Consider the following 10,912-nt stretch of genomic DNA (forward strand, 5'->3'; position numbering starts at 1 on the left):
CAAATAGAAGAAGATTGTGCAGAAACTGAAGATGGCATGGTGTGGTGATTGGCAGGAGACATTGTGATAGGACTTAAGTCCCAACTCTGCTACTCAGTAGCTCTGTGAGCTTGAACAAGTTAACCAACCACAGTCTCTTTATTTGTAAAATGCAGATAATAATAGATCCTGTATCACATGATTGTTATGAGTATTAAATGGAAGAATGCATGTGGAATACTTGACATACAGTAAGTATTCAATAATTGTTAGCTATTACCAGTGATACGTGTTAATAGCTAACACAGTGACACATATGTATTCAGATTCTAAGCCGGCGCACCCAGTCCTCCCTCACAAGAGGAAAGTGTCAGCATTGCCAGAAACATGGTATGTCCTCAGTGCTGGTGGCTCCAGCTACCTGCCCTCCCCTTAGCAATTTGGTATTGTCCACACGTTTAGGTTTCTGAATGTGCCTGAGGCTTACTTTATGCTCCAAATTTGAGGCTTGAAACTTGAACCCTGCCACTGTTAAAGTCTCCACTTGCAATAGGAAGTTGAATAATTGCACTCCTCCTCTGCTCCCTACAAAGAATCTCAAGATGCCTCAAAAAGGTTCCTAGAGCCTCAGATATAATTAATAGCCTGTAACTTGAGAGAGCAGAAGTCTGAAAGGTCTCTGCCTGCCCACTTCTTCCGTATCTCGTACAGTATGCACTGCTGAAAACCTCCGGACTAGGCCTGGTCCTGAGACAGCACCACCTCTTTCCTGGAGGGTGAGAAATGTGCCAAAGGGTTGAGCTGCTATTTACTGGCCCAAGCAACATGATCTCAGACTTCTAGAAAATTCTGAGGCCCCTGAGGAGCTGATTCAGCCTAAAACTTCCTGGTTAACTGAAAATACAATATAACAAACTTTCTGTTATAAAATAATTATAACAGAGAATAGTTATCCTGCCAAAAAAAAAAAAAAAATTATGGTAAAAAAGGATCCCCTACTGTGAGCCTTTCTCTAGCTAGCTCATTTTATTCTTGTTATACATTTCCCAGACAACGCATACTGAGGGCCTACTATGCATGAGACACTGTGCTAGGAACAGAGGTGATTCCCTGGTGGCCCTACTACGTCATTATCATCATGGATTTTGGATTGCAGAATATTGAACTGACACATTTTTTGAAGGCGTATATCTTGAGGGAGAGACTGAAGTAGGGTAGGTAGATCTTTACCACCTGTGCAGACCCTAATGTTTGCCACAATGTTTGTATCTGGTTGACAGCTGAGCGTGAGATTGTCCGGGACATCAAGGAGAAACTGTGTTATGTAGCTCTGGACTTTGAAAATGAGATGGCCACTGCCGCATCCTCCTCCTCCCTTGAGAAGAGTTACGAGCTGCCTGATGGGCAAGTGATCACCATCGGAAATGAACGCTTCCGCTGCCCAGAGACCCTGTTCCAGCCATCCTTCATCGGTAGGCAACAAACGCCCTTTTCCTGGGAAGGGGAGTCATTGTCTTCTCCCGTATTAAAACAGCCTCCAGAACATGGAGACAAGTGACAGTTGCCCCAAGACCAAAAGCATTTCTAAACCAGAAAAAGGGAAAGTGCCACATATTCAAGGTGAAAAGACATAATGAGGCCAGGAAAGAAGTTTTCTTTCTAAGAAAACAATATCTATGTTGCAGTTAAGCTCAAAGCATTCTTGGTGTATGACGAAAGAATTAAATAATGCCTATGCTTTGGAGACAGTGGAAAGGGTAGGGAGGGTGTGCTGAATGCTGAGAATTTGGGAATGCTGGGGGAGAGAAAAATAGAAGAGCACTCAAAGTGAGTCTGTTCCTACATCCACATTGTCTTGGAGAGACAGGTTTGTATAGTTGTTTACATAGGCAGGCTCTGAGAGGGATGAGCCTGGGTTTCAGTCTTAGTTGTCTTGATCTTGAGAAAGTCACTTAACCTTCCCAATTTGTCTCCTCATATATAAAGTGGAGACTGTAATATTACTTATGTCCTAGAATGGCTGTGAGAATTACATGAGATAGATAAAGAACATTTAGCCCACTGCCTGGCAAAAGCAAGCATTCAATAATTATCAGATATCACTAGTAATTAATAATCAGGTAGTGCTATTGTTAACGTTATCATTACATCACAGCACCGCAGAAGATGAAGGGGCACCTAGAGGTTTTTTCGACACACCTGCATCAGAAATTAACAAAAGTCCAGACCCGCCCCCAAAAAAAATTTTAGCAAGATTGGAAAAAATGATCCTTTGTCTGAACAGGATAGAACATTTTCCTGATAATCCAGCCCCATTAGCTTTGGGGGCTGGGGTAGATGCAAGGTAGCTGTCAAATGGAGACCTGGGAGAACTCTGAAGAGTGGCTGCAACATTGGCTCAGCATGGAAGCTTTACAGGGAATCGGAAGGCTTCACCCCTTATTTAAACCACATGGAGTGAGTAGTGAGTCTGTTAAAAAAAATCAGTAATACCTGTTGTAGCCTGTGCCTCAGGATGCTGCAGCAGGTCTTCCTCATCAGAAGGGAGTCAGGAAGACATAGAGCGTAACAAGACCCTTTAGTCTCTCAGACAGGTGGTTCCTAGATTATTATGTCATCCCAGCCTCAGTCCACTGCAAGATCATCCAGATGCTCAAGTTTGGTCGTCCACGTCTAGCCTGGGTTTTACTCTCCACCTAAGGACCATGGCCTGTGTCTCTTTTCCAGGGATGGAGTCTGCAGGCATCCATGAAACCACCTACAACAGCATCATGAAGTGTGATATTGACATCAGGAAGGACCTCTACGCTAACAATGTCCTATCAGGAGGCACCACTATGTACCCTGGCATTGCCGACCGAATGCAGAAGGAGATCACGGCCCTAGCGCCCAGCACCATGAAGATCAAGGTACTGTTCAGTGACAGACTCAGTGGCAATGACGCCAGCAGTGTCGGCCCTATAACCACAGACGAGAACTCTTCAGAGACTGTATTTTGGTGACACGCAATTGTGGGTTTTAGGGGTAGGTAGTGGACACAAATCCCATATTTTACAGGATGTAAGTCAATCCAGTTCATAAGAAAAATTGAGTGACTTTATACAAAATTTGATCTCTGTTTATCCTTATCAGCTACTTTCAGCAGCTGCAATCAAGATCAGCAGAGCTCCCCACATGTTCATATCTCTTTAAAATATGCATTTTGTTTACTCGACACAAAAAATAATGCATCGTGCATGTAACACATTTTAAAAAAATACAGATGACCTAGACTTATTTCTGGAGAACTTTAAACACTGTAGATTCAGGAGCGCTATACTCTTCTTCCACTACTAACCTCAATCCCGTGGCCAGGAATTCGAATTTTATCTTCATTCCTCTGTCTAGTACATCTTTTGATACAGGCGCTCAGAAGCACTGAATGACTCCAGGATGACCAAGCTCAGTCCCTGAGCCACCCAGGACCCCTGTATGTGGTGTGAATGTTGAGCCCTAGTGAAGGGAACTCAGGGATTAAATGGAGATAATTCTTTGGAGGCAAACTTCACCTGTGACTGGTCACTTCTCAAAGGCTATTATCACTCTCTGAAGTAAGAAGGCCACACTTGGGACTTTCTGACTCATGTCACAGGAAGCAGAGGGGCAATTCTAGAGCAGTTCACACACGTGGGTATTTAAACAAATTCTCTCCTCTTTGCACTCCCTTCTGTTTTTTAGAAGGAGTATGCAGCTAACATTAGAGAGTGTGCTAGACTGAAACACGCACACTTTCTCTCTCCATGACAGGCTCTGACTAGTCCTGCCCTAAAACACTTCAGCGTGAGAGAAGAGAGACTGTTTTCCAACAGGGTTTGTGTTTCTTGGATGCTGTTCTGATCAGCTCTTACCTCCCTCTTATTTTCACAGCAGAGGGAGGAGAATGAAGCCAGCAGCTGGGCTCACTACAGAGTTAATCTGGTTGAGGGTCGATAACAGAAAGAGGCTATTGCTAGAGTTGGGCAGTTCCTAGTTCTCTAAACTTAGTTTCTTGAATAGAAATGAATGTGAAACTCTGGGCCCCAATGTAGTGAGATAGTACAGAGCACCAGGAAAAACCTGGGACAATAAGATGATAACATTTGGTGAAAACGGAACTGGATGAGGGACCTATGGGAACTCCCATAGAATTTGCCATAGGCTGTTCTTGCATTGCTATAAAGAAATACTTGAGACTTGGGTAATTTGTAAAGAAAAGAGGTTTAATTGGCTCACAGTTCAGCAGGCTGTACAGGAAACATAGCTCTAGCATCAGCTTCTGGGAAGGCCTCAGTCTCAGAAAGCTTCGAATCATGGTGGAAGGCAAAGCAGGGGCAGACACCTCACATGGCAAAAGCAGGGGTAACAGAGAGGGCAGGGGTGGGGGCGAGGGTGCCACACACTTTGAAATGACCAGATCTCTCATGTGAACTCGGAAGAAGAGCTCACTTATCACCAAGGAGATAGCCTAAGCCATTCATGAGAGATCCACACCTGTGATCCAAACACCTCCCACCAGACCCCACCTCCAACACTGGGGATTACATCCCAACATGAGATTCGGAGGAGACATCCAAACTCTATTAAATTCTTTACAACTTTTCTGAAAAATCTAAAATTATTTCAAAATAAAAAGGTTATTTTTAAAAACAAAACAAAACAAAAAACCACCTGGGAGAACCCAGGTTTGAGTATTAGATCTGACACTGATATAACCAGTGTTACCTGGGTCAGTTACTTAAACTGTCTCAGCCTCTGTTTCCTCATATGTAATATGGGAGTAATTTAAGACTTATTCTTCAAGATATTTATGAGAATCAAATGAGATAATATATGTAAAATGCTTAGCATAGTGTCTGGCATATAATTACGTGCTCAGTAAATATCAGTACTTTGTATTAAGAAGTACATGCTCAAGCAGAGCTCAGAAGATAAAGATTAAACTGGTTAACCAGTTTTCACTGTTCTCTGTGCCTAAACCATTCATTTATTTAAGAAACATGAGCATGCCTTGCATGTTAGGCCTGTGCACTGGGAAAGGCCAACCAGTGCAGCTTAAGAGGCACCTATTGCAAGAGAATGTCCCCAGCAGGGGACCCTGAATCCCCCATTGTTAAACAGAGCATCTGGGTGAAAAGTGGTAGTTCGCTTCACCACGTCGAAAAACATTTGTATAGTAAGTCCTAGCACAATTACAACTTCTTCTTTGAATAGCCTAGAGTTTCTACAGAAAGTGTTTCGTGTTGAATTCTGAGGCAGAGTTCATGGAAATCAGAGGCATTGCCAGGGTTCTTAATTGGGGGCCATGGCTAGATTTGCAGCCAACTCTGTTTGCTCAATAGTGTGGTTGAGGAGTTACACATGAGAAAAACGAATGTGCTTACTGAAGAATTTCTAAACCCGTGGCTCCCTCTGGCGGTCCTGCCAAGAACGTGACACAATTAGGACACAATTGGCATCTAACAGACAAGCCTGTGTCCCTGCTGAACAAGAAACTACACCATGGTAGAACACCCAGGCTCTGTCCTATCGCACTAACGACTGCACTCATGATGACATTAATGACCCTTCTTTTTCATCTTGACTGACAGATCATTGCCCCTCCGGAGCGCAAATACTCTGTCTGGATCGGTGGCTCCATCCTGGCCTCTCTGTCCACCTTCCAGCAGATGTGGATCAGCAAACAGGAATACGATGAAGCCGGGCCTTCCATTGTCCACCGCAAATGCTTCTAAAACACTTTCCCGCTCCTCTCTGTCTCTAGCACACAACTGTGAATGTTCTGTGGAATTGTGCCTTCAGTTCTTTTCCAAGTCATTCCTAGCCAAAGCTCTGACTCGTTACCTATGTGTTTTTTAATAAATCTGAAATAGGCTACTGGTAACTTGTAGCGTTGGCCTCCGATCAATACCCGACAGAGATCACGTTAGGTTGACCTCACCCGTTACAGGATGGCTCCCTCTAGTGGTCCAGCTGAGCACATGACAATTAGGATGGATATGTTTCTCAAGCAAAGGGTAGAATCACATTACCTAAAGTGGGGAGCTGCATTTCGGTTCTGTAAAGAGGAATAATTTGAGAATACATTGGAGATTTTAAAAAATAACATGGACTACAGTGTATCAATGGGATAATCTACAGTACCTCATAACTTGCAAAGTGATTATATTACTTTACACTCATAACCCCAGTACTGGTAACCTGATGGGCGAAAACAATTACACATACACACACATATATGTATACATATACACACATATATATGTGTGTGTGTATATATATACACTATATATATTAGAGATAAGGTCTCACTCTGTCGCTGGAGTGCAATGGTGTAATCATAGCTCATTGCAGCCTTGAACTTCTGGGCTCAAGCAATTCTCTCCTCTTGGTCTCCCAAAATGCTGGAATTATAGGCATGAGCCGCTGTGCCTATATATCTTAAAAGTAATATCTTGTATATTAAAAATCACACACACATATACATTTCCCATATGTATACACATGTATGTGTGTGACTTTTAATATACAAGATATGACTTTTAATGCATACACTATATATTAAACTTATATATACACACACACATATATATGTACATATAGAAACAGGTCTGACTTCTATGTTCATTGAGGGAAACATGGATTTTTTAAAAAACATTGAGAAACACTGCCTTAAAATCTCACTACACATCTGGACCATCTGTTTCCCTTCTCCTGATCTCTGTCTTTGAAAAGGATACTATGGATATATTCATGCCAGAAGGAATCAGAGAGACAACAATACTTTCCAAGGACTATTAGCATCAATCATCTGGCGAAGGGTTTTACACATAGCATCTCTCAGCTGTTCTTCACAACTATCTGGGGAAGTATTACTATCAGCCCACTTTATAGATGAGGAGACAGAGATTGCTCTAGAAACACAACTGGATAGGAGAGTTACCAACTTCAGCTGTTCCTTTGCCCATTTGGCCTGAGGCACAAGGATATAAAAAAATACCGACCCTGCCGTTCAGGGTCTTAGCCTCAGACCACTCCTTGCCCAGGCTGTTCACCACCCTCAGTTGCTCCCAAGCTGGGAGCTGCTTGCCCTCCAGTGCATACAGTGTGTGTCAGCAGCTACTGGTTGTCCTGAGGAGCAAAGGTGGCTCTGTCCGTGGCAGCACCTCACTGCAGAGACCTCCAGGCCCAGGACTGAGTGTCTGTTTGGTCCAGAAAACCCGAACTTCCCTAGTATTCTCTGGCCCTGTAACTTGCGGATAATTAGGGTTAATACTACAAATAATAAGAGCTAGGATGTACTGGTGCCCGCCATGACCATAGCCTGTATCAAGCTCTTTATATTAGGATCTTATTTTCTCCTACAACAGCCCTATTATTTTGGTCTGCCTTTAAAAAAAATAGAGATGGGGTCTTGCGATGTTGCCCAGGCTGGTCTTGAACTCCTAGGCTCAAACGATCCCCCTGCTTTGGCCTCCTAAAGTGCTGGGATTACATGCATGAGGCACAGCACCTGAACATTACTGCCTTTTTACAGAAGAGTAACTGAGGCTAGCAGCAGCCCAATGTCATGCTGCTGGCAAAGATATCAGCTTGCTCCTTCTTGTGCTTGGTTTCCAACTTATATTTTTAGCCATTAGGCCAGCATCTCCCAAAGAATAGGCTATAGGGACCAACCTCATTGGAAGCTCATTTTAAATGGGTAGAGTCCTGGGTCACATCTAACACCCGCTGAGCTAGAATCTCTGGAGCTGAGGCTGGAAACTTGAACTTCAATCAGATTTCCCTGGTGATTCTTATGCACATCAAAATTTAAGAACTACTGGAATATGATCGAGGGAAATCTTTCAGCTGCAAATTCATGCTTCCCAGGCAAGGACACCTCATAGCCACTAGATTTAAACTTAAGGATTAGTGTGCAGATACTTGCCACCAGATCACTTTCATAACTGAAGCAGAAATTGCCAACCATTGCTGTCATCTCTACAGGGTTTCCTTGGAGTAAAACTGGTCAGTTGCACTGCTGTACTTCATATTTACCACCAGGCAGCATGAGCGCTCTAGTAAAGAAACATTCTTGGAACAGCCTCTCAGACTGAAACAGCCATGCCCAGAGGCAAAAATCAGGCAAACCAGAAGCACCCACTGAATATGCATTAGTGAAATGGTCTCTCCTTGTGAGCCACTCAACTGCAGTGCCTAAGCACCCTCCTCCCAGTTATCCATCAGTAATTCCTCCCCTGATTCCACTAGATGCCCAGTGACTTAAGAGGCTGGGCTTTGCACAGGTGGCTGAGTCCCCTTCCTGAGTGTCACACCAATCTCCAGAGGAGATAAAACCAGCAACATACAGGTTTGACAGCCTTCAGAATCCTCTTCTCTCCTCTAACAATAGCAAACCACACTCTCAAAGGAGAGGAACATCCTTCTATGACTACAAAGTTTTCCCATGACAGGCTTCTGCAACTCTGGAGGACAGCATGGGTTTCTAATGACATTAATTCACATCATGCAGCCATTACTGTGAGCAGATGTGTGGGAAGAGGCATTATTTACTTAAAAATAATCCTCTGTTGTCTCAGGAGGCCGAGGCGGGCAGATCACCTGAGATCAGGAGTTCAAGACCAGCCTGGCCAACACGGTGAAACCCCATCTCTACTAAAAACACATAATTAGCTGGGCGTGGAGGCATACACCTGTAATCCCAGCTACTCAGGAGTCTGAGGCAGGAGAATTGCTTGAAACCCGGAGGCAGGGGTTGCAGTGAGCCAAAAGCGTGCCATTGCACTCCAGTCTGGGCAAAAAGGAGTGGAACTCTGCCTCAAAATAATAATAATAATAATATTAATAATCCTCTGTTGTCAATGTGGTATCCAGGAAATTCTCTTTAGAAGAATTTCTAACACAGAACATCTGACTGTAGTTAGGGAGGAGGCTGTCTGGACCAACATACACTTGCAGTCCAACCAGAAGCCATTGCTGTAGTTCAGCTTATTCAGAAAGAGATAGCCCCCCCCCAAAAAAAGAGAGAGAGAGAGAGAAAATGGGGCAGCCTGAGATAGGGTTCTTCCTTATCAGAGTATGAAGTAATGCTTATTCCTGGGAGAGCAAAGTCAACTTAAGTAATGTCTGAAGAACACTATGAGTTAGGACAGACAGCAGTGTCAAGGAAATAGAACTAGGCAAGGTTCTGCCTGGATGGAACCCTCAGCCGAGTAAGGAAGATGGGCATTAAATAAGCACTTGGGCACGTTGTAAGGGGTTCAAAAGAAGAATTTTATGGGGTACTGGCTTTTGTAGCTATGGGCTCTAACTTGAGCCAGGGGCTCAGGAGAGGCTGCCTCTCTGAGAAGACAGTGCTTAAGCAGAGACTTAAAGAGTAAGAATTGAGTAGACCATAAAAAGGGCTGGGGGCTAGAGGGGGTTAAGGTTTGGGAAGGGGAAGTAGGACCTGCATGGGACATGTTCCCAGCAGAGTCCCAGAGATGTAAGAGTGCTGCACAGCTGGGAAAAAGGGAACCCCAAAGAACTGGACCACATACACAAGTGTGACCACGACTTCACTATGATTTACTAAGTAATATTCGTAACATTTTTTCTATGAAAAAATCAGATACCAATTTCAAGCAATGGAGGCAATGTTGAATGAGAAGTATGGCATCTCTGGACCACCTGCTTTTCCTGAGCATTTCACCTTTCAGGTTAAATTAATCATCTTATATCTGGGAAATGAACATGCAAACTTCGCCACCTCTCAGTCTAATTTATTCATGGAGGCTGTAGTTCTTCCAGAATGTCCTCCTTAGAGCAATTTCTAGCCCCTTCTGGGCTAAAGGGAATAAAAATGATTACTACTTGTCTGGGTTTGAAACAATGCTGTCCTCAAGGAAAACTGACGATGGAACAGGCTTCCGTATCATGAGGTTAATGACAGTTTTCCAGAGGCCTAAAACTCAGGGGTCCTTAAGAGATTTCCTGATCCTTGGAGAAAAGTATGTGGTACTGCAGACATACCACGTCAAAAGAACTGCTCTTCTTAGTTCTTGCCTTCTGTTTCTTCCCCTCCACATTTAGTTTTGAGACTTTGTCCCCTATCCTTTCATTGAATCAATTATTTTTCCTCCTTTAAGACCTCTCTGCATATGCCACAACCTGAAATTCCCTAAAAAATGACCTAAAATCATGTAATTTCAGGCCTTCCTTTAAAAAAAATGACATCCCCTACTCAGGCAAAAATATATTAAACAGGTAAATTATATTTTTCAAATTTAGAATGAGCCCTTGCTCTTAAAATTTAAAAAAGTCTGTGATTTCAGAGAGATGCCTCAACATAGTATTCTTTCTTACGAATGCTTAAACCACTGACTTTGATGGAAAGCAAGAGTAGTATTCTAAAGTGCTATGACTAGTGCCTTTTGTTGGTTGCTCTCTTTTTGTATTTCTAATCCTACCCAGCTGAAACAGCTGACCTAACCATCCTTGATAAAAATAAATTCTCCCTCTAAACATGGTGGTAGTGACCTTGATAAGAACTTGGGACTGGTGTCCCACAACACTAAGAGAGTGATGGCAGTGAGTGAATTCTGGAGGCCTCAGACATCTTCATCATCAACTTTATTTTACTATTAAAATTTGACTTTAGAGGAATTAAGCTGACCACATATTGCTCTGTCAAAAGGAGAATGAGAAGCTACTTTTTACTAGGATGGCTATAATAGGATGTAGATTAATCAGACACTTTATATGTTGCTGTTGGGAATATAACATGGTACAGCTGTTGTGAAAAACAGTTTGGAGGTCTCTCAAAAACCTAAGCCTAGAGTTACCAGATAACCCTGCAATTCCACTTCTAGGTATAGATCCAAAATAATTGAAACAGGTGCTCAAACAAATGCATGTACAAGCATGTTTAGAGCAC

General features: G+C 43.0%; 1 protein-coding gene across 2 annotated transcripts in view; it reads left to right on the forward strand.

The window, feature by feature from the left end:
- The window catches only part of ACTA2 (actin, alpha 2, smooth muscle, aorta), a 56,966-nt gene extending 51,088 nt beyond the window's left edge, over positions 1-5,878 (forward strand). For both annotated transcript variants that reach the window (XM_011998124.1, XM_011998118.1), the window contains exons 7-9: positions 1,260-1,451; positions 2,707-2,888; positions 5,586-5,878. In XM_011998124.1, coding sequence (XP_011853514.1) covers positions 1,260-1,451; positions 2,707-2,888; positions 5,586-5,729 — 518 coding nt within the window. In that variant the 3' untranslated portion in view covers positions 5,730-5,878. The remainder of the gene's footprint in view (positions 1-1,259; positions 1,452-2,706; positions 2,889-5,585) is intronic.
- The last annotated feature ends 5,034 nt before the right edge of the window (positions 5,879-10,912 follow it).

This window comes from Mandrillus leucophaeus, unplaced genomic scaffold, assembly GCF_000951045.1.
Source record: "Mandrillus leucophaeus isolate KB7577 unplaced genomic scaffold, Mleu.le_1.0 Scaffold1154, whole genome shotgun sequence".
Lineage (NCBI taxonomy): Eukaryota > Metazoa > Chordata > Mammalia > Primates > Cercopithecidae > Mandrillus > Mandrillus leucophaeus.